Source organism: Larus michahellis, chromosome 7 (genome assembly GCF_964199755.1).
Source record: "Larus michahellis chromosome 7, bLarMic1.1, whole genome shotgun sequence".
NCBI classification, from domain to species: domain Eukaryota; kingdom Metazoa; phylum Chordata; class Aves; order Charadriiformes; family Laridae; genus Larus; species Larus michahellis.
The window spans coordinates 33267994-33292380 of NC_133902.1; the positions used below are offsets into that span (position 1 = coordinate 33267994).

Sequence of the window (24387 nt, forward strand, 5' to 3'; positions counted from 1 at the left end):
AGGGTAACAGAAAGTATTCTAAAGAATTTAACTGAATTTTAACTGTAAATTGATATATTAAACTGTAAACTGATGTATTAAGTGTTTTACGTTGGGAGATAAGGCCAGTAAATACTTACAAAGTTCATCAGTTCTAACAGTTGATGGCTGAGGGTCAAAATCATGTAGTTTTACCATATTAATGAGGAATTTTTAAACAAGATCAAATGCTGCTGCATTTCATGACATATCGCTATGACAAGCCACCTAGGTAGGTATTGATGCTGGCTAGGTAAGACAGTTGTCAGCAAGATAATGTGCTATTCTCTTATATTACAATTCAAGGGTTTTTTTTCTTGCGTTGTGCTTGTAACAATATGAAAATTACCTCCTGGTCTTATTTAGCCTACACTGTGCGATACCTGTTTATGTCAGAAAGAGCAGGCTGCAACTAGAAAAATTCAACCAGACATTTAATGTAATGTAATACATACAGTCTGGAATTTCTAGAAGGTAGAAAGTAAGGAAAGTAAGTTTTCTCAGGAGACATCAACCTTGAAGAGATGGGCCCAAAATAAGAACAGACTTTCCGCAGAAAAAGACAGAAAGATTTAAAACTTGGCATGTTCAGAGAGTGGAAAAAAGCATTTGGTAAATGGTATGGATGGAACAGTAGCAGGAAGATTAAAATCCTGTAGAAGGAAAGCTGATGGACCCAAGTGATCCCAGGCAGGGTATGGAGGAAACTCAGCTCATGTTCAGACTCTTCAGACTCAGTTTCTTCCATCACCTTTCAGCCAATAATTGAGCCTCTTAAACATCACCTTCAACCTCTGTAATTTCCTCTCTGGGGGAGTGCTGTGAGCAGTGAATTAGGCTGTTTCCAGAGGAACAAATGGATAACTGCTCCCAAAACGGATCTGTTGATTCCTCACTCTTTGGATTCACCAGACATGGCTGGTTATGCAGAAAGGGTCTGTAACTGGGAGGGAGGGAGCCTGCCCAGATCCATCACTCTTCATTTTGCTGAGCTGGAAAACCGTATGTGAGAAAAGGGAAACTTCTGCTCAAAGGTATCTACATTTCTACGGAAGGTTTCTTACCAGCTCAACTCCAACCGTGAAGCATTTATTTTATACCACAGAATTATAGAATTCAAATACATTCAGCCTACAAATTTCAAAACAGAATTGAAAATAAACAGTTTCTTTTTCATGCCAGACAAAGCAGTAGAAAGACTGCTGCAAAGATTGATTATGGTTTACAAAGTGTTCTGGTTGTGAGAATTTGATCGTAGCTCCAAAGTGCTGGATGATGTGTCTGTAAAATAACTCCATCGTAATAAAGCATGACAGTTTTGTTCCCTTCTCAATTCAGGCCATTTTTGATCGGAACAGGAAAGATGAACTACCCAGGTTGCAGCTCGAGTGGATTGATAGCATCTGCATGCCATTGTATGAGGTAATTTTTACTTACTGCTCCTGTAGAGTCCAGAGAAGATTGTTCCTGCTTCTCTAGGGAAAAAGGGTTCGCTTACAGTGCAGCCTTGAAGGCTATTTGAACTCTTATCTTTTTTTGATTTTTACCAAAAGTCTGAATTCTATGCAGAAATCTTCAGATTCCCTGAAGGTGGTGATATCTGTAAACGTAATTCCCCTCTGAGCTATAAAAGCTGATAGGGCAACTGTTTATTTTATTATGTTTGAGACAAACTGATTCTCATCATGGCAAGGTGTGGCGTGCTCTGCAGAGAGGTGCCAGAGGGACAGCCTCGTTGGGTGCTGCTGTCAAACCTGTCCGAATGTGTGTTGACCCAAAGGCCAGCTCAAGGCTGAGCCTTTGCATTCCCTTCTGGCTCCTTTCCAAACCGTTAAGGGCCACTCTAGGCCAAGCCTTTAAGGTCAGTGACAAATGGTTTGTGGTTTAGCCTGTGTGCTGTTTAACTTGGAGTTTACTCTTTTAATCGTGCTTCTGCACAGACTGCATGGGTGCTTGGTATAAGGTGCGTAAGCATTCAAGTACTACTTCATTAAGGCTAGAGATGACCAGAATAATGCTTCTCTCTTTTTTGGATTAAACCAGCTTCAGAATTTGATTTGCGTAACATAAGCTTCACCATTTTAACTTCTCTCTTATCTGTATAGAAAGCAGAACTACATGAGCAGGGTGATAAAGGGAAAATAACACTATAGAAACTTAACCCTCAATAACTGTGTCATCCAGTCTTCCTCCTACTCACTGAGACCACATAGACCACCTTAATGCCAGTTTGGCTGTTGATACCTGAGAAAACATGGGGATCTTCTCACTAGGCATTTTTGGGGAACTGCAACAAGTTCCCCCTGTTACCACTGCACCCTGAACTGCCTCACGTCTCCGAGCAATGCATGGCTCAGTGATGATACAAAGCCAAGAGCTGAGGAGCAGGTACCAGCTCCCGTGTTAACATTAAACTGACGAACTTGTGCCTGAATTGTAGCTTCCCTACACACAAACAAAAATTAACTGGCAGTTCCTTTTCACTTTATAGACCAGATATGTCACCAACAGCATATGAGGTAAGAAGGATGATGTGCTCCCCCAGCCCTCTATACCTTGTGGCGTCTGAGGCTGCTGCTGTGGCAGTAATGAAGTGACTGCCCAGCAGCAAAGGTGACTCCTGTTGTGTGACATGGACAACATGCGCTTGTGTAAAGAGCGAGGTGGGCTACTGCTTTGCCAGTAGATCCTGTCCTTTTCTTAGGTCAGTTTTTGTCATGATGAAATAAACTGAAGCTACAGCTTACAAACAATGAAAGGAAAGCAAGCACCAAAGAAGAATATAAACCTGTATTTTTTAAAATGCCAAGACCATTTTGGACAGTGTCGGGGGGGACTGACCTTAGATGAAAACTCTTGAGAAATAATGTTCCTTTTAATATAATAGTTCATATTACAGTAGAATGGATATTATACCAAAAGTCATAGTTTGTAATAGCATCTGTAATCCAAAAATGTGCTATAAAGCAGGAAGAGCTGATAATCAGCCCATCCTCTGCATGAGGAGACTACATCCGAGCGCTAAAGCTCTGGTTAGTTAGCTCCATCTTAGCAGGAGATCTCTGGGGAATATATTCACATCTGATTTCCCTGTTTTCTGCTGTCTTTGCATCATGCTGTGCAGCTATTAGCCTGCTGCTCAACAACTTAAAAAAGAGACATCATCAAACCTGGAAGTCATTGCAGCACCAGCCTTAGGGGTAAACAGAAAACTTGATGTCATAGTATCACACTGCGGGAGATTCTCTCTTCGATGTGAAGCCAAGTTTTAATTTTCATATCCAGCTTAATCAAACCTCAATGCACATACCACATCAGCAGTGTATTCAGGCATTGTAAATCCTCCATTTAGGGCTGGCTGAACACTGCAACTATGGCCAAGTCCTAGATTTCTTTTTTTTTTTTTTTCCTTTCCAAATACATTCTTTAAAATTCTAGCCATTGTAATATGTTGTAGGGACTGCATGTGGGGAGAGCGTGGGTTACATCATTACAAATGCAACATAAAGAGGCAGAGCGGCAGCTGACAAATTAATAAAATCTTAGCAGTACTTATATAGCTCACTAGCATCATGCTTATAAAAAACGTATGTTTGAAAGAAACATTTGACACTCATTTTGATACCAAAATTACAACATTAAACCATAGAGAACAAAACCAAGGCTTTCACGTGTAGTTTTTTCTATGCTAGTGATTGTAAGTCCTGAATCCATGTGAGCAGATCCTAGCGTCCAGAGCCCTGAAGGGAACTCTGTGGGGAATGCGTGCGTCCATACCAACGCAGTTGCTACAGCAGGACCTGATGCTGTGCTCTGGGCTGTTTGACATCCCCACAGTAGACATGGTCCCAGCAACCAGTGAATGCTGGCAACTCCCATTAAAGTCAGGCAAGGGATCAGCAGAGCCCCCTGAAATTTTCTTTGCTCAAAGGAGTTCCTGAGAGTAGGCTGTTCTTGGCAGCTGCGGGTGTCTGAAGTATGCGGTAGAGAAGGAACTTCACAGCCCAAACTTCCAGGAGTGGTCTGACACCACCTTGCTGCCACTGATGGTACTATAACAAACCATATCTCGTCCACAATCTAAGCTTATGAGCTAGGCTACATACCGGAGTACCCATGAGGAATGTTTTATACTTAAACCAGCATATAAACTTTGCAGAGCAAAGTTAAGGCCTGCCTAGCCTTATTTTTTCTTCTCTGTTCTTAAACATTCTTTGGGACTTGATCAGTCTTCTGGGGACATTTGACTCTACGTCCTCCTTATGCATCCGCTCTGCTCTCTTCATTTCTTTAAGGCAGCTCAAGACAACCCACTTTGAGGTGCAGTTCTTCTCCCAAGTAAAGGATAACAAAGTCTCCATTCTCGGGGGATACTTATCACGTCCCTCTGCTTACCTGGCTAGAACTGTTTCCTGAGTTTGGTCCCTTTTTGTGAGAAGGTTTACAAGTGACCAGCAAATCATCAAAATCTGTGCACCTTCCCTTAGCAATCCTGTTTGACTGCTCCTTGCAATGCTCATCCTACCCAGAAGAAAGAAGGTCAAAGATGTAGAAAATGTACTACATCAGAAACTAATGTGGAGCTTGAAGATTAATATAGATATATAATAGCTGGGGATATTAAAAAAAATAATCAGGAATTATGTACAGCTAGATTTCCCCCATCCAAGTGTCTAAATCCAAAACCTTTTTGTGTTTGCTCTGCGAGCCTGACTCTGCTCTTGGCACAAGGTAAGCCATGGCTCTGCTCCCATGCGCTCTCCCATATCTGCTGCTCAATGTGGGAATCAAGCCACCCCCGATTTCAAAATACCTTAGTAATCAAATCTGTTTCCTTCACAGCATGGATCAAAGGTTTGTGAAGATAAAAGCTTCCCAATTTTTTGTTCATTGCTTTTTATTACACTTGAGACATTATAATTTTATTAAATTTACTTTTTTGTTACTGTAGTGATCACTGATCAGGGTATTTTTATGTGACAGTGGAGTTTTTGCCTTGAGTAGCAGAGCAGTCGTCCATTTACTCTGAAGCTGTGATTTTAGGGGCTTTAGTTACGCTTTACTGCACCACATTTGCTCTTCATTCAAAAATGCCAGCAAGAAAAGTGTTCATCAGTAGAGATGAGAAACAAGCTTGTTAGAATAATAATTTATAAGGAAAAAATGCTTTTTTTTTTTTTTTGAACAGTAGAGCATTTCAAATCTATTAATGTAGCTTCAGTGTGAAGTAATCATACCCTTTTTATGTTAAAATATTCTATAAAAGGGAAGCACATACAACTGAAGCAGAAAATCTACGACGTCCCACTGAAAATGAAGCACTATGGCTACACTGCCAGCTGTGTTTACCACACAGAGAAAGTATTCTGTACCTATGGGGACATACACGTTCGTGTAACAGGAAACAGAATTTTGACCATTAAGACAAATTGCCTCTCTGACCCTCCAGTAAATTGATGCTAAGAGTTTCAACGCTAACAGATTTCTCTCCTGAACTCTGTGGTTTGTGTGTACCTAAGACAGGATCGGCCACAGATTTTTCCCAACTCAGATTAGATTTCTCGGTGGGGAGCAGACAGAGTGGGAGAGCGAAGATCTTTTTCTTTTTAATCGTTATTTTTCTCACAAACAACATCAAAGCTTCGGCGATACGCATCAAACAAAAGATGCTAACAGAAGCCCAGCTCTGTTCACAGCATTGTTAGGCAGAGACAGTAACACTATGAATAGCGGGGCCAAAGGCCATGCACTCTGCTTCTGGGCAGATAAATACATAGTCAGGTAGTCAGTGACAATGACAGCAGCTATTTAAATTTAAGGGAGATGTCTTTGTGGAAGATAAAGAAGCTCATGGCTTTTACAACTTATGCGTGCCTGAGATTGCCCTGCTCACCTCTACCTTGGTGCTCCATTGAACCGCTCCATTTTAGTGCTATTTTTAGTGCTATTCAAGATTTTCTTGGGTATTGAGAGCATTAAACATATAATAGTATCTACAACAGTGAATTTGCATTACTCCGTCCAGGATTCTAGGGGGAATCTGGGAAGAGTAGAAACATTTATGTTTAGCCTAGCAAGTACTTTAAATGTTTTGAACGGAATGTGGAGGGACAGAATCCTTCTTTGTCACATTGTTTGACATACTTAGAAAGAAATCTAATCACTCTGTCTACAACTCCAATAGCTCTGATATGCCTGTCTTCCTACAGAGGATAATGTCTGGCCTTGTAATTAAAACTATCTCTAGAGTATGATGATGTAGCTGAAAAAGCATCTATTCTGCTTGTAAGCATACATTAAACGCACAGGGTTATCATAAATGGAATAATAATTATTATTAATATATTATAATATAATCTATTATATTACATTATTATAATAAATGCCTTTAATAGCATAGTAAAAATATACAGAAGTCTCCAACAATCATGGTTACCTCTGTGCTTTAACTTCTCCAGTTCAAGAGTTGACTTTTGACACCTGAATTGGAAGTACACACATGATTTTTTTCCAAAAGCGTATACTCAGTTACAGTTGTAAGGCTTTTCATATTCCTTAGCAGAGAAGGCGGAAAAGGTATGCTTTAAGAATCATGCTTACGCTGCTACGTCCCAATGCAGCCCTTCCTCAGTTACCACTTCTACCCCTTTCCCTCATTCCTTCAATTACAATTTTGCATAAGGAAATATTGATAAGAAATTCAGGGTTTGGACCGCTCCTCTAAAGTTCTGCTTGTCCAGAAGGGGCTGTATGGGGTGGCTCGGTCCTTACTCAGGGAAGAGTCACTGGGCGCAGCCAAAACAATGACTTTTTCCTTCAGATGTTTCTCTGTATGGTCATAACTGAAATACTTTACAAATTATTTAATGAGGAAGAGTTTATTCATGTGAACATTTTGGAAATGGCTTGCTGTACCCACCACTCACCCATACCTGGGGTTGTTGGTACAGAAGTCAGAGCACTGCTGTTCTATTTTAAGTTTGCAACTCGTCGGGGGCAGGGACGGCACTAGGCAGTGAGCTGCTCACCCTGAGCAATACACGGACATGCCCTGAAATATGTTCACAAGTTGTTGACAAGTGTTTTAACTAAAAAAAGAAAAGGCAGGGTCTGGGGGGAATCAGGACTAAGCTATTCCGAAAAAAATACGTTCATAGGAAGCAATTGCATCATCTGCGTGACTTGTTGAAATCTGCTTTTCCTTTGTAGTATGTTGAGGGAAGAGGAGGATAACTGTCAATAGATCCTAAATAACACCATAAAGATGCACGCTTTTGGCAAGGCTTATTTCTGACATTTGATTTGGGCACAGAGTGAGAGATAATGCATCTACGCTTCCTGGGACTGCCTGGCTGACAAGGATTAGTACGGTGGATAGGCTCAGGATGCAGTATGTGATACACAGTGGACCGAGGCTGCACAGACGTTGGCAGATCAAATTAGTCTCACTTTGTGTTGAAATCCAGGGGGTAATATTATCCAAGGAAGAGCAGGTGCAACATATTCTGCTGCGTTTGTAAGAAATTTGCTTCAGAGGAAACTTAATCAGGCCAAATGCCAGTGCTGGGGGGAGTTGGGAGCTAAGGATTACATTAGGAATAAGGGTTTGTCCCAGAGAAAGGAGATTTTGGTACTGCAGAAGGATCTTTCTGTAGCCTTGAAACAGGAACTCAACGAGGTTCTGCACTGTTGTTGCTTTGTTACTTGTCTACTAACGAGGAATCTAAATGAGGCCACCTGGAATGAATTCTCTTGAACTTTTAGAAAACTCAGATACTATGACTGTGTTACAGCCTCCAGTAATGGAATACGCATCAGCAAACTGTTTTTCTTACCTCATGCCCTTAACCCTAAAGAGTCTGGGGTTTTTTACTACTTTTGTACTGCTAGAGAGAAAAGGTGAAGAAAAGCTATACAAAAAAAAAAAGAAAAACCAGGAAATGAAGAAAGAATGCTTTTATTTGCAATTCCCTTCTAAGTCAGTCACTATTTCACAGTGTAATACGGAAAGGCATAGTTTCGGTGGTTTCAGAGCAAGGATTTTTGTGTCTAAGAGTATCACGAACACCTTTTTACAACGGGAACAAAGATCCTGATCCTCTTTTTTTTGATTCCCTGAGAGCAGGGAGGGATTCATTTTGCTTTTAGAAATTAACAGAACGTTATTTTTGCTAGGATTTTTGTAAATTGGTGAGATTATTGATGACACATTATATTAGTATCAACGGTTTTAGGAACTTAAAAGCTTTCCTAAATTGCTTAGGAGAGACAGCAGAAACAAACACGTTTTCCCCTTCAAACAAGAGTAGTTCAGCTTCTCAGATAGTCGTCTTATGTCAAAAGGTCTCACCTGAAAGATCAGATCATCAACAAAGATATTTGGGAGAAGATAGAAAAACCAGTATTTGCCATTGACTTTAGTGAAGCCGAGCTTCACTAAAGGCTTTCAGCCTGATCTGTGAGAAAAAGTGAATAATTCATGATACTACAATTTCCGTTGCTGTCTTATTTAGAATTATCTGCCCAATGTGTTGCGAAGGACACACAGTCGTGTATGGGAATGTATATAAAGATCTGAGGAAGTAGATTGAAAAGTTGGCAGATAAGGTAGAAGAGACAGCCAATAGAGGGAACTCAAATTGTACAGCAAATCTGAAAGAAGATAAATGGATAATTTAACAGCCATTCAGTTTTCAAGAAAGACAAAGCACAAACTACATTGCATCAGAAAAGGACTAGAAATGATGATGGATGAAACGCTTCAAGTAAGTGTTTAACACAACAGAATCACAGTTGCCTGCAGAATTCCCAGCTGAAGGCAAATTCAAAGAACTAAATAAGGATATGAGACCGATACGGTTTGAAGAGTTTTTCAAAATCCATTTAATAGTAAGGCAGAAGACATTGATCAGCTGCTCGGTTAAAATGTTGAAAGGAAGAGTTAGAAACATTCTGTCGCTTGCATGCTTTAGATCTAGAATCAAAACCATAAACAGCAGAGACAAATAAGAAATTGTTCATGAAATAATAACTCTTCCTCTTCTGAGCAAACCCGTAATTTCATGAAATTATCATCAACAGATGAATCATTTGCAACTAGAGCAACACGTCAGTAGGTGCCCGGTCCTTCAGTATTACTCTTGCCCTTTGACAGTGTAGCATGCTTGATATTGGCCAGAGCGCATTTGGCTACCAGGAGCTCTGTACGTATTTTCCTCCCTGAAGTACCTGGCACATTGTACCAGTGGAGAATATTACTTTATAATCACCTCTCTGTAGTATGCTTGTTTACTTACAAAGGAGTGCAGCATTATTCTTGCAAGTGCACCCTCACCAGAAGGAAGCATAATGCTAACCCATAGTGGAAGAGCTGAACGCTTGTGCATTAGGGTATTAGATCCCTTTCCAGTCACAACTGGCTTCCTTCTGCACTGCCAACAATTTCCATAGAGAAGCTAAAAGAAATTCCTGTTTTCTATCAGGGAAGTTAGTAGTATATTCATTTCATCTAATTACATTTTTAGGCATCAGGAAAAAATTCCCTGGCAGAAATGTGAAAGTAATGCACTGATGTACTTGATGGCCTGGACCAACCCCTCCTCAGTAAGCCCTAGAAGGAATAACAAAGTCTCCTTCACCTATGAGGAGATTGCAGTAATTTATTTTTTTCATGAACTCAGCCCCCTCCCAAATACAGTATTTTTTTCTGGAACATAATGATTAAATATGTCCCTGAATCAGTAGGGCAAATAACCAATTCATATACACACACAGTCAAAGGTTTGTAGAAGTTAATCCCTTTATCTTCTGTATTCTATCTATAGAAAGTAGAATTCTAGCAGTCTTTCTGGTTTTAGTACATGGGTGTATATAAAGAAATACATTTGGATTTTCAAAACAACTTCCATCAGGTATTTGTATTATGAAGATCAAATCTGTGGATGACTGCAGTACAGGCTCCCTTTTATTTGAACTAATCTGAAGTTCAAGGACTTCCAGATAGATGGCTCACCTTTGGCCTACGTATTCTCATGTGAAAGCCACTTCAGCAAAACTCAGGAGTCCAATTCAGCTTTGCTGTAACTGGTCATGACTCTCTTGACTTCAGCAATGCTTCATATGCTTACACCAGGTCTGAATTTATCCCCATGGCTTCTCGGTCACTAGTCCTCCCTTCCAACTCAGAAACTGCCTACATAATAAAAGTGATTCATTAGAAACCACTGGGTTCCAAAGTAGAGTGAACACTGAGACCTATAACTTTTTGATATGTGATCAGTCATAAAAATGAATTTATATGCTCTTATTCCATAAACTCACTTTACAAATATTAGACCTGCAACCATACTTCCGTGAGCTGTAATCTTGTCAAAGCTCGTAAGTTAAGCAAGGTCAGAATTGGTCAATATTTGGATGAGAATCTCTGGGGCAGGGGGGAGAAGAAAAAAGAAAAGTATATACTCTGGAGGTCCTGCAGTGTTTCTAAGTTAGGGCATATTGTGCTCCTCTTTAAAAGGATTTCCTATTAGTCTTAGAATACAACAGACTCTGGCCACATCTGTGCTGCATGGCTGCACGGTGGCTGTTTCAGATAACATCCTTTCCCAGAGATGAAGGTGATGTAGCAGATGAAGTCCTCTCCCCCTCCACCCCCCTTCAACCCAGGACGTAGATCTACCAATAAAAGCCTCAACTGCTACCCATCACCCTCTCCCTGAAGGGGTTTGTCGCCATTTCTACTATTTCTGTATTCTCTATGCTTTATCTAGCAAAATATACCTAAGAAATACATCTCTATAACCCAAGGAAAAACACTCTCCCCTCCTTATCTTCTCCCATGAGTAGCTTCCTCTGAGCATCTCATGCTCTCCCAATTTGAGCTCTTCCTTCAGGCAGCCCTGACCCACTCCCAGGCGCACACCATGTATTGCAGAAGCGCCTTTAACCTTTTCTTGACTGGAGGAGCTTATATGCAAAAGGAGCTATACCTTGTGAAAATATGCTCTGGGCAGAGCAGTACGTAGTCACAAAAGACACCTAAATGATTGAAATTGGTAAGAAAAGTCACAAAAGACACCTATATGATTGAAGTTGGTAAGAAGAAGTCGGTGCTATACAGTAACTTTCTGAGAAACAGCTTAGTCACGCATCTGAGGTAAGACACAGCTGCAGAAGGGAACTGCAAACCTATCTGGCTTTTCCTAAGGCCGGAATGCACAGCCACCAGCACGACCACCTTTCCAGCACCCTTTATCACTCTGCAAAGGGGATAAAATGGGAAAGGTCGCCAATCCTGTACCTATTGCTGTGCAGCAGCACAGAGGTCACAGGCAGGGCTTCCTTCTCCCCCCAGTGCTGCCACGCCAAGGAGGGACGAGGAAAAAGGCCATTTCTGGAGCTCTGAGTCCGTGTGGTGGTATCCCATGTCAGACAGCTGTTGAAGACCAAGCCTCTTCCTACTAAAGCACACAATGAACTGGGCGCTAAGAAGCTGGATACCAAATTAGACAGATCACTAGCAAAGCTGTTCGTAAGAGGCGTGCATCAAAAATAGCGGCGAGGAGGAGCAGTACATCATGGGGTTCTCATGCAATAAAGTGGAAAGCAAAAAGTGCAGCCAGGAGGTAGAAAACCCTGACTAGACTACAGCCAAATAAATTTAAATAGCTTTGGGAATAAATTGGTGTTTAATCCGGATCAGGAACAGGTGCTATGAATGCAATTCAGTAAATGGTCGAGAGCCTGCCAGAAGGGACAGAAATGTGTTACTTTTGAGATAATTTCCCAGAAGCTTCATAAAAGAAAATTGATTACTGGAGTTTAATAATTAAAACAGGGCCAGATATATAGTAATCAAATGAGTTTTTAATTACATCTCAAGCAGAAATAAAATCCAATTTGTGTACTTTGTATCAGAAAAGTCCTACTGAAATGCTTTGATAGCTGGAAAAAATAAAATAAAAGCTAATTTCCATAGGAATTATAGTAGTTGGTTTAATTAAAAGACTAGATCAGAATGAGAGAGTCCCAAAGTGAAAGAATACTAAATACAGCAGCAGTGGTTTTAACATCAAATCAATGTCTGAATAAAGACATTTTATAGACCAAGTGCAAAATCTGCACTGTCAAGTATCCCTAATCTAAATTAATATGTAACAAAATAACGTTTCTTAAAATTACACTATATATTTTGTAAGTATTCCATAGAGTTAATTGCTTGTGCTATGGTAAAAATGAATACCAAAGACATGGTTTATTCTTTCTTAAGTACTTCTTTTAATTTATTTCATTAAAGTTAATGTTATTAGTTAACCATTCTTGTTATTTATGCGGTAACCTCTGTTGCACCTGGGTCATTAGACTCTGTAATATGCACTTAGGTATTAATTTCTCAGAAATATACGTATTTACTTTTGGATTTAAAATGTGTCTACAACTCATAAGATACAGTGATTACTGTGGAACTGTGTGGGTGCTGCTTGAATCCATTCCCAACTTACTTGGGCTTCTGGTCTCTCCTGTAGTCGGGGCAAAGCTAATTGATGTAAGCAGCTCAAGCACTCAGCGTCCTCCTGGCACTGCCGGGGAGAAGGCTGTCTCCTGCCGTGAGAGCCTGGCATTTGCCTAGGATGGAGGCACAGGCACAGCAGTAGGTCATGCCCAGACTTCTGCATTTGCCCCCTGGCACTGGGATTGCAAACATCACAGTCTTGTGGTCAGTCTTGGCAACAAAACAGTATAGAAAGGTCACGTAGCTGAGAGCTGCACAGCCACGCTGAGGCAGAGTCCACTGTCCCAGTGAGCTCCTTCTCCTCTGCGTTGCCTGCAGCGGGTATCGGTTGCTGCTGTAGTAGGTCTGGCATTTCTGACGGGGACAGCCTGTACTGCATTTTGTGCTAACAGACCCTGGGGCTGATGTGGTGTGAGCGCAGAATGCTGTCTTTGCACTTAGAGACGTTTGAAATACACTGATTTTTAAACACTGATTATTATTTTTTTTTAAATCTAAGTATTGGAAAAATACTTCACAAAAACTCTTTCAAGATTTAAGAAATACCAGCAAGCTTAACTACCAGTGGATGGATACTGTCTTTGCACAGAAAGGATGTGATAAGTTGCTGTCAAGAGTTGAATATCTAAGGTGCTACCTCTAGACACTGAGTTGGCGGTGGTAATGCAGGCGCCAATGACAGCAGCAGCGAGCTTTTCAGGTGTTTATAATGTATTATGGCCCCTCTGGTTTGGACTCTGCCAAATCAGGTTTGAGGAATATACAGTGGTCTGAAATAAAGAGCTAAAAATGGGGAGTTCTGAGGCACAGTGGTGGGAATGTTACAAATCCACGTCCATTCTATCAATGGAATGACTGTCCCCAGCGAGCAGTACTGTATGGGCAGAGACTGCAGTAAACTCTGCCTCTTACCCCAGGCCCAGGGTTGCAAAATCATCTGCCTGGTCTGTGCCATATTCTGAGGAAATAATTTCAAGAGGATTTGCTCTGAGTTCCACCCAAATCAGCTTCTTACTCATGGCGTGATTTTTCAGAAGTGCTGAGCATTCATATTTTCTACTGAAGTCAACTGAAATCGCAAGTTTTCAGCACATCTTAAAATCAGGCCATTAACCCTTAATTATCATATAATAGCTCAATTAAAAAGCTACCAAGACTTACTTCAGCAGCTAACCAAGCTCCCATGGCTTGCAGACTAGCTATAAAAAAAAAATCCAGTTCTTTAGTGGTGTCTGGGCTCTGGGGACCATTTAAAGCGGTTGCTGTTAACCCTGCTTTTTAAAGCAAATAATGAAAATTATCAACTGCAAAGGTACCTGCTACCCCTTCCCTTTCTTTTCCTTATAATTTTCTACGCTTTTACAAGAACAACTTTTCCTGTCTTCTCTGTCATTAATTTTTTTTTTTTTTATCTCGCACTAACCCTTTATTTCAAATGACAAATACACAGTTTCCGTCAAAGAAAGCATGAGACACAACTCTCAGCAAAACCCACTTCTGGCTAATCAAAAAAGCTGCAAAGGAATAATACTCTTCTGTCCCCAAAGGACACATTACACGAGCACTGGGGAGGTAACTGGTTAACCCTTTCTTCGCATCTGGGTGCTGCTGTTAATGAGGTTCTGGCTCTCTTTAACGGAGGGACAAAACCAAGTGAAGCACTCGTGGGCTTTCCACATAAGCATTTGATACTCAAGGGGAAGGTAAAATAAACTTCTAGCAAAGGTGTGCAGGACTTCTATAATTTGGGGACTGATTCAAAGCCATCTGAAACCAGATTCTTACTGACTTCTGTGAGCTTTGGACTGGGTATGTAGAAAGCAGGTGATTTCAGTGAAATCTAAAAAGACAATTTATTTTTTTTTATTTTGAGCACACAGAAATGGAATTTTTTTGCCAGCTTTGGAAAGCGCAGTGCTGTTGTGGTTTACTCATCTATGGGCAGTAAGAATCTAGCCCTAGGGCGAATCTGAAGGTTATTTCAGCTTTGTCCAGCTGGTCATCCAGCCAGTGGACCTCCTGCTCATAGATGCCAGCAACCAGCCTCAGGCACTGGGGGGATGCTCACTCAACAGGACTATATTTAAGGATTACTAGAAAGCTAAAGTAGTTGAGCAGCAAGTCTGCCACCTTATGTGCTTTTTTTTGACCTTTTTGGTGGCTTACTTAAAGCCTCAGGTAAAACAAGTATGATAAAGAGATTTCAATGGGAACAATAAGCTTATTTACAGAAGAATTTACAGCTTGGGGGGGAGGAGGGCAGGGGCATGGTGCAGATTGAGCTCTTTTTACCCTGTTACTCCCTGGACCGTATATCAAAGTAGTGGAAATACTGTCAATATGTTTTCTCTCATCCCTTTTTTTTTTTTTTTTTTAATCTTCTTCCAGTGTCTAGTGAAGCTGAATGTGAAACTGAAGCCTATGCTGGACTCCATGGCAGTAAATAGAGGTAAATGGGAGGAGCTGCACCAAAAAAGACTTCCTTCTCAGGCAGCATCCTCATCCTGCTTTTCCTCTAGCTTTACCATGTCTCTCAGAGACATAAATTAAGCCTGCAAATGTCAGTGTCGCTTTGCGATAACAGCTGTCTGAAAGGTTTTCATAATCTTTGGCCCACCATTTTTTTGGGAAATGCTTTCACAGACATGCTTAATTGATTGGATATTATCTTGACGGCAGCATAGTTTGCTTTTACTGGGAGGCTTAGTGGGACTGAAAGGAAGGCCTGCGGTGAGACGGTGCTGGTATCTGGAGCGGCACGGAAGACTTAGCACAAGAAGCATTCATTCAGCTCCCCCACATTTCAACTGCTGCTGTAAAAACCTGTAAAGCTGACAACAGACTGAAATATAAGAACTTACAGCTTAATAAAATTAATAATACAGAGCAGAACTGGGATGCAAGCTGGTCAATTCATATGCAAGGAGCTGCAGGAAAACAGAATAGTATGTAATTACATTGTTGTTTTGCATCTCTTCGGTACATGTTATGAATCAATTATGCCTGCTTTTGTGATGTTCCTCTCTCACTCTTCCCTCCTCTTTTATGCCTGAATGTTCTGAAAAGCCTGCTTTGTATTCTAAAGAAGTATTTTTTTACAACAAAGCTTCTTAGTGATTGATCAGGGCCTTTAGAATTGCCTACCTTTGCTACATTTAAAAACAAACTTTATTATCTTTAAAAACACCAACCTGTCCCTGTTTCCCTGAGAAATTCCTATTAACAATGCAGTAAATTTCTCAGCAAGGGGAAGTTTGCATAAAGGTAAAATATTGCATGGTAATTTTAGAGGCGTTTCTTTTATTTTCTTTAAAAAAAATGCTCTTTTAACACATTCATTTTTAAAAAAAAATTACAGTGTCCCCTAAGGAAAAGATTAATGGGCTTTAATGAAAATAGAATACAAATAAAAAAGGAAATCTGTTGCCTTGTGCTTCAGGTTTATATTACATTGAAAAGTTGACCATGGATAAGCCTTTCTAGTAAAATTTCCAGTTGAAATTAATATTTTGAAATGGTGGAGAGGAAGAATATCATCATACTGGACTGACTACCTCTTTCTTCTCTTGCAGTTCTTTCAGTACAATTTGAGATGCTATTATTACAGCTAGCACAGCACTAGTCAAGGCTCTCATGTAGACGTCCTGTGGTAGAGGTGTTCATAAAAATTTAATCAGACATGATAGGTCACAAACCCAAACGTGTCTAGTTCTGTGTGATGATGCTAGTATTACCTGAAAGTTGGTCTCTTTCCATTAGTGCAAAGATCACTAGTGTGGCAAAACTGTGATCTATGATTTGAGGGTGCTTTCTCTGCTGCGTGACCAGACACAAGAGGAGTCATGTTGCAGGGCTTACGAGGTCCTGGGGAACTCCTAAGGAAAAAAAAGCCTTTGTACTCTGTGACAAATGGAATTCTAAATATAGAGTTGTCTGGCAGCAGAAACTAAAGCTGAATTCAGCTTAGTTTTACACCTGTGCCAAACTCCATTTTCTTCAGTGGAATCACCTTGAACTGGCACCAACTTAATGGGAATAGAACTTGGCCCGTCTGACCAGATGCTAAAAAGAGCTTTCCTGCTTTCTAAGGAAAGTGAGTCGTTAGTGCCATTGAAAAGCTGACTACATCTGTCTGACAATCAAACAGAAACAACAAATCTGCTGATCACTTCTTTAAAAAAAACCCACAACAAACCAAAAAACCCTCTGTGCCACTAATCATTCACGTGTCTAGGAGAATAACTGGAAAGTTCGGTACCGTTTCAAACCAATCTGTTAGTATGCGACCAAACCACATCCCTTTCTCTAGTAGAAAGAAGCAGGGAAGGAGCAGAAATGCAGACTGCACAGCAGTGAATACATGCACCAAATGGAAACGGGTCTGCTATTATTTTACCACTTCTTTCTTCCCTCAGTAAAGACAGACGCAGGATAGTAAGCAGCAAGCCATACAGAACTTACAACACGTACTTGATGGGAGAAACAGATACCAGGAACTGACATAGCACCGCCGGCAGGTACACACGGCTTTCCTGAATTTTGATATGGCATATTGCTAAGTATAACATAATTTATAGCGCATACCCTACAGCTTCCCCCAAGGTTGAGTCTCCCCTCATTTCCTCTCCTTTTTATTGGCTTCAGTGCACTGTTGCCCATGGCAACACCCACCGGCAGGGATGGGGATTCAGCAGCACCGCAACCTGACATACAGCTGAAGCTCTAACAATGTCAACCATCAATCAAGTGACTGTTTGTAATTGCCTCCATCTATTTCTCCTGTCTTTCGGTATCTTTGCTATTGTAGGTCAAAATTCAGAAACTGCTGACTAATGTTATGGTTCTGTTCCTCCATCACAAGGAATAAAATGAGAGAGCACAGCGAGATCTTTATCAAATTGTTCTCAGGCAAAACGAAGCAACCCTGCTGAAACCAGGGGGCCACACTAGTGCATCTCAGAACAGCACTGGGGCTCTGGAAGTGATATAGCTCAATCTTAAAAAAACCCCAACCCACCAAACAAAAAGATATCTTATACCAATTATTTTTTTTAACACTCAGCTTAGGAATCCGCAAAAGACTTCCATTTTTGAGAAAAAAAGAAGATTCTTTGTGGAAGCATGCAGTACAGTAAAGAAACATACTCCAGGTTTCTCATATTTTAAGATGGTGGAAAACACTTTTTAACTAATGCTTACAAGATTGATAGAGGGAAATTGTATCTGCTTTTCATTATTTCTGATAGGGAAACATTTTCCTGGCACTTCAGCCAGTTTTGCCAAACTCTTCGGAGATGTGCAGAGGAGAGATGACTGTGTAGGTTATTAAATCAGCATTCTCCATCTTCTACTTGTTTCCATGCCTGCTACACAAGGGGAGATCAAGACCCATTGAAATCAGTTTAGTTCTGCGAATGCATATAAAACACAGGTCCACAAGAGGCAAGGACAAATTGGAGGGCATGTAGAGAAGAGGACGGAGAACCCCCGGTTACCCAGGACAGTGCCAGTAAAGCACTGCTTGGCCTTTCCCTGGAGATGCCCGACACACCTGGTCTGCCTCAGCAACAGACAAGTCATCACTTATTTGCCCCAGTGGCCTTGAATGAGGGCTGTAGCATTCACAATTCAAATGCTAAAACGTGGTGAGCATGTGGACCATCCTTAGAGTCACAGGGGCTTCATTCTGCCCCAGAAGTGCTCAAACTAGTTCAATGGCAATGCCTTTTTTCTAGGTGTCCTACTGCCTAGTGCTAGCTGCAGCCTGAACTCGGTCAGGTTTCTTGTCTCATGAATTACAGGCCATGAGGTCCCACAGGAGCCAGCCAGCAGCCCTCATTTTGTCATCAGAAAATGCTCGGGAGAAGACCTGGGTCTTCATCCCCATCCCCATCCTCAGGCCACACAGTAATTCCACTCAGGATTCCCACCTGTGAGGCTGCTGACCAAAATCAACCTTTCCTCACCAAAAAAAAAACCAACACAAAAAAAACCACAAAAAAGGCAAAAGCATAGATGCCCTAGCATTGCATCAGGTAATCAGGAAGGAGCCTGACGTTCAAATCGTACTTGATTTGGAATAGGCTTTCGAACTGTGGGTACACCTTCCCCACCAGCCTGTGGGGAGTACAAGGGTGGGCTTGTCTCCTGCCCTCCTGCCAAAGCCTTACGTGTGCTTAGCAAAGAGACGGGACACTCACTGGGTACAGCCCTGATTTCTGCTTCACTCCTGGGAGATGCACAGAGCAGACAGGCTTTGGTGGAAGAGCTCAGGAGGGGCTCATAAGTAGGTCCTTCTGGATTAAAGCCCTCCCCTGCAACATGATGCTGTGATGCCACCAGAAATACAAACACTGGTCAAGGTGAGAAGCACCTGGGGCAGAAACTCTCCTGTGGTTCAGAAAAAAGGGTTTCCCACCTCTTGAAAACAAGATGCCCAAGAGGTATCTTTGACCCTAGTTCGAGTAGTAAAATCAGACAGTCTCCCCTCAAAGTGCCCCATCAGTTTGTCTTTCTCCCAGCCTGGGACCGACAGGTGAAGCAGAACAACTTCCACAGAACACGATCAAGCTGTAGACATCTGCTTCTTTCAGGACACGGTTTTGCTCCTGCTCCAAAGCAGAATCACGCTGAGAAGGTTAGGCAGCAGTGGCTCATGGAAGCTTAACCTCAAGGCCTCATGCGGCAACTGGACACTGAAGTCCCCACGCAGCTCTGTCACAGCCAGCCCCTACTATCTGCAGGGCCGGGGGCTCTTGCTGAGAAGGTCGTTAGTCTGTTTTGCGCCCTGCAGAAAATAGCTGCAGAGTAGAGGAGTATGTTTTGTTTTAGCTCAGGTATTCCTTCAGATGGTGTCTTTGGTACAGCGGCTGCATTTTTTCTGGACTGGTGACTTTGCTAATTGCTCCTTCTTATCGTGCACTGCAATCTCGTAATGTGCCTGTAGTTATCAACAAAGCCAATACTAGTACTCACAAACTATTTTTGAAAACTGCAACCAGCAGTGCCTAATGTCATTTGTAATATTTAGGTAAATTCACCCTAGTGGAAAAATAGGAGGGTTTCAGTCTATGGGCCAAATACTTATTTTCCCTTCATAAATTTAAAACAATTTTAGTTATTGATAGCTGGTTTATACATTAAGTGAAGTTTTAGAACAGGTTTATTTCAACTTTATGTAAAACATACTAACAGACACTTCCAATGCTTAGAGTGTTCCGGGCAAGAAAATACAGAGCAAGACATTTTTTTAATTAGCTTTGTCAAATAAACAGAAGATTGTTAAGAGTAAAATCATGTGAATGGTTTCTAACGTAACAATGAAATGGGAGGTATAAATCAGCTGAAGTGAGAGACCCCAGAGATTTCCATCACTTGAATGTGCCAGTATTGGAACACATACTGTATATTGCTTGTTACCTTTTCTTTCTTGGATTACTTTGTATTTAATTACCAATTTATAAGCACGTTGGACACTGCATCTTACAGTTGTGTGGCGAATACCATTACCAGCTTTGAGCCTTTGCCTATGGCAAACAACTGACACATGCAAAGAAATACTATATTTTCTAATGCAAGCGAATCCTACATACTTTCCAAATGTATAACCTAAGATTTCTGCATCCTTTTCCTTTTTGCATTTTAAGACCATTACCCTCACTGTTTTGCTTTAGTAGATCAAACAATGCTGATCCAGCTTTTTAAAGCATGTTTTTGAAATTAACAACTTGGTCTCTCTAAAAAAAAAAATAAATAAATCATTTTAATGGTTTGCTGTGATTTTTTTTTTAATTATTATTTTCTTTGCAACTACCTCGTTAGGATGAATCAGAGCTGTTATGTATTGATTACTGAGTCACGCAAACTGAAGAGCTGTGGAAACAGGTGCCACTGAGCGGCTCAGATCCAGTTTTTGAAACCTGAGCTTGCAGCACACATGTCCGGGAGCAAACCTAACTTTGTTGAATACACTTGACATCAGTCTGGAATGACCAGAAACCAAATTCGTCTAGCGACGGTAACAGAGCCATTTACGCATACAGAAATGACACAGGTTATCCAGGCTGAGATACTGGACATATAACTGTTTAGTATAAATACCAGTGGGGAGGAATATCCCTGCAAAGAACAGTTATGTTGCTGAAAGAGTTTCAGAAAAGTTGGAAATAATTTCTTCTACTTTTTTTAAGCTGCAGGAAAGCTGGCAGGTTGTGCTAAGGTACAAAAACACCCTTCCTTCCGTCAGCCGTGACAAACTTTGAATTCTGACAGGCTGCAAAGGGCAAGTTTCATGTTCAAGAAGTCCAAAACAGCAGTAGCGTACTTTCTCGCCCGTGTTCCAGGACGGTGTCTTTAGCTTAGGGCTTTTACACTACCACTTACTGCTGAAGAGAACTGTTACACTGCATTTAGAAAGAAATTAAAGGGGTTGATTTTGATCTTGCACGTTCAGGCCCAGGCAGAGTTTTCAGGAGGCGCACACTGTGTGACCCAATGCGGAACCGCCACTGAACAGCCCCTTTCACGGCCCGGGAGATAAAGCACGAACGGGTACAGAAAACGGCCGGCGAACACCGAGGATGCGGCCGCTCCCTCGGGCACCACGCCGGAACCCTCCGGCACTCCCGCCCGTGACGCCTCCGCAGCCCGCTGGAGGGGCGGCGGGCGGGCCGACGGCAGAGCTCGGCACAGATGCCGGTGTCCCGGCCCGGGCCCGCCCGCCGCCTCACCGCGGGCACTACAGCTCCCGGCGTGCCCGGCGGCCAGGCGCAGGGCCCGCTTCCGGGGGAAGCAGCCGCCCACTGCGCCTTCCGCCGCGGCGTTGCCATGGCAGCGCGGGGCCCGGCTTCCGCTTCCGCCCCGGCGGGCCCGTTGCCGTGGCAGCGGCGATGGAGGCCGCGCCGGTGCCCGACGGGCAGTACACCGCCGTCGTCTACGGGCTGATCGGCGGCGGGCGGTGCGGGGAGGCGGTGTCGCTGCTGAGCCGCGAGCTGCAGAAGAGCTGCCGCTCCCGGGGCGGCCTCTCCCTGCTGGGCTACTGCCACTACCAGCTGCAGGACTTCGCGGCGGCCGCCGAGTGCTACGAGCAGCTGGCGGCGCTGCACCCCGAGCTGGAGGCCTACCGGCTTTACCAGGCGCAGGCCCTCTACAAGGCCGGGCTCTACGCCGAGGCCCTACGGGCCGTGGGCCCGCTGCTGGACCTCCCCGCCTACCAGGGCCGGGCCCTGCGCCTGCGGGCAGCTATCTACTATGCCCAGGGTGACTTCCCGGCGGCCAAGAGCCTGGTGGAGGAGGCCCTCGCCGCCGCTGCGGAGGGTGGCCCTGGAGCAGCTGAGGACCCCTCAGAGCGGGCTGACGCCGAGATCAACCTGGGCTGTCTGCTGTACCGGCAGGGGCGGCACGAAGAGGCCAGCAGCAAGTTTGCCGGTGCCATGCAAGTGTTGGGTTACTGCCCTGAGCTGTCCTACAACATGGCGCTGTGCTGCTACGCAGCCAAGCAGTATGCTCCTGCTCTCAAACACATCTCCGATATCATAGAGCGTGGCATCCACCAGCACCCAGAGCTCAGCGTGGGCATGACCACCGAGGGCATTGATGTCCGCAGTGTAGGAAACACTCTGCTCCTGCACCGCACAGCCCTGGTGGAGGCCTTCAACCTCAAGGCGGCCATTGAGTACCAGCTGCACAACCTGAAAGCGGCCCAGGAGGCGCTCACAGACATGCCACCGAGGGCTGAAGAGGAGCTGGATCCAGTCACGCTGCACAACCAAGCGCTAATGAACATGGACAGCCAGCCCACTGAAGGGTTTGAGAAACTGCAGTTTCTTCTGCTGCAGAACCCCTGTCCGCCAGAAACTTTTGGAAACTTGCTACTCCTCTATTGCAAGCATCAGTACTACGACTTGGCAGCTGATGTGCTGGCAGAGAATGCCCATCTGACCTACAAACTGCTCACACCTTACTTGTACAACTTCTTGGATGCCATTATTACTTGTCAAACTGCCCCTGAGGAGGCTTTCCACAAGCTAGATGATTCAGCAGGGCCGCTGATCGAGCAGCTGAGAAAACTCACGAAGCAAGTACAGGAAGCTAGGCAAAACTGGGATGATGAAGCTGTAAAAAAAGCAGTCAATGAGTATGATGAGACTCTGGATAAATACATACCTGTCTTGATGGCCCAGGCAAAGATTTACTGGGACATGAAGAACTACACAATGGTAGAAAAGATTTTCCGCAAATCAGTGGAGTTCTGTAACGAACACGAGGTGTGGAAGCTCAATGTGGCTCACGTACTCTTCATGCAGGAAAGTAAGTATAAAGAGGCCATTAGCTTCTATGAACCGATAGTTAAAAAGCACTATGACAACATTCTTGATGTCAGTGCCATTGTGTTAGCTAACCTCTGCGTTTCCTACATCCTGACAAGCCAGAATGAAGATGCAGAGGAACTGATGAGGAAGATCGAGAAGGGAGAAGAGCAGCTGTCCTATGATAATCCTGATAAAAACATCTACCATCTTTGCATTGTCAATCTAGTCATTGGTACCCTCTACTGTGTGAAGGGAAACTATGACTTCGGTATTTCAAGGGTCATTAAAAGCCTGGAGCCATATAACAAAAAACTGAGCACTGATACATGGTATTACGCCAAACGGTGTTTCCTGTCCTTGCTGGAGAATATGTCCAAGCACATGATCATGCTACGTGACAGCGTCATTCAAGAGTGCATTCAGTTTCTGAAGCAGTGTGAGCTCTATGGAAGAAACATCCCAGCTGTCATCGAGCAACCCCTTGAAGAGAAGAGGATGCACAGTGGGAAAAATACAGTTACCTACGAAGCCAGGCTTTTGAGGGCGCTGATGTATAAGATCATTGGGTGGACTGCGTAAATGGCACTCCTGTACAATAGAAATGAGAACTTTGTGACTGTTCTCCTCTTATGCTTGCGAGATGATGCTCACCCTGGTAGTCCATGGTAGTATGGGGTTTTCTTGATTGCTCACCTTTAAAGATTTTGTCCTGTATTTTAACAACATCCAGGGGAAAATACAATATTTACATGAAATAAACCAGCACCAAATAACTAGGGGTATTCTCAGTAATCTGTCACGTTGTGTTGACCGAGAACTTCATTACAAAAATATCATAGAGTTTTTACCTGTATAATATTTTATCCTTCTGAAATTTTGAGCAGGTTTCTTTTTATTTGTTGACAGGTGAAAATAATTTGCTATCTGTCTCTTCTAGCAGAGAAATTGAGGAAACAGAGTTGGTTTAATTCTCTAATTTGTGCCTGTGCGTGAAATGTTTCTTTCTTCTGCTTTTTCCAAGGTATTTTTAATATGTTACAGACCATGTTGATAGTATATTTATACACAAAAAATGCCTTTATAATAAAAAATCAGTCCTGCAAACATAAACATTGCCTTTTCCTAACTCAGTAATAATACACGAGTGTTCTGGCAAATTGCATACCTAATACAGGGACCAGGAATATATTCCAAGAAGGATATACCAGGACAGTACCTCAGTTTAGGTCTACCCTTGCAGTAAAGTTTGTTACGACTGGACATAACTGGCTTCAGAGACACTGCTCAGTGCCACCCCTCGGCTTCTGCGACCCCCAGAGTCTCCATGCCTGCGCCATCCGAGTGGCAGCTGATGCCCTGCAGACCCCTTTGGTAACAAGTGCGTGTTTAATAACGCAGTCCTCCATTTGCCTGCCTCTTTAGTCAAAACACCATTCTTAGAATATATCAGTCTCTGGTAAGAGACCTTGAGAATGTGAACTTATGTTATTTTCCATATTTCTCAAAAAAGCATGTAACTTCCATTTTATGTGAGGCTTACAACTTCTG

General features: G+C 42.7%; 2 protein-coding genes across 6 annotated transcripts in view; both read left to right on the top strand.

Annotated features, from left to right (window-relative positions):
- PDE11A (phosphodiesterase 11A) overlaps nucleotides 1-20261 on the top strand; it is a 142604-nt gene extending 122343 nt beyond the window's left edge. For 4 of the 5 annotated variants that reach the window (XM_074595209.1, XM_074595210.1, XM_074595211.1 and 1 more), the window contains 2 exons: nucleotides 1357-1440; nucleotides 14918-20261. In XM_074595209.1, the coding sequence (XP_074451310.1) occupies nucleotides 1357-1440; nucleotides 14918-15079 (246 nt within the window). In that variant the 3' untranslated portion in view covers nucleotides 15080-20261. The remainder of the gene's footprint in view (nucleotides 1-1356; nucleotides 1441-14917) is intronic. The other variant, XR_012588385.1, reaches the window with a different exon arrangement.
- A 1127-nt stretch (nucleotides 20262-21388) lies between these two features.
- Nucleotides 21389-23940, top strand: IFT70B (intraflagellar transport 70B). Its single transcript, XM_074595801.1, has one exon. It carries the CDS (start codon nucleotides 21418-21420, stop codon nucleotides 23416-23418), a length of 2001 nt encoding a protein of 666 aa, XP_074451902.1. The 5' UTR covers nucleotides 21389-21417; the 3' UTR covers nucleotides 23419-23940.
- The last annotated feature ends 447 nt before the right edge of the window (nucleotides 23941-24387 follow it).

Excerpts from the sequence above, each read along its gene's own strand:
- IFT70B (XM_074595801.1), top strand. The coding sequence starts at position 21,418 with ATGGAGGCCGCGCCGGTGCCCGACGGGCAGTACACCGCCGTCGTCTAC.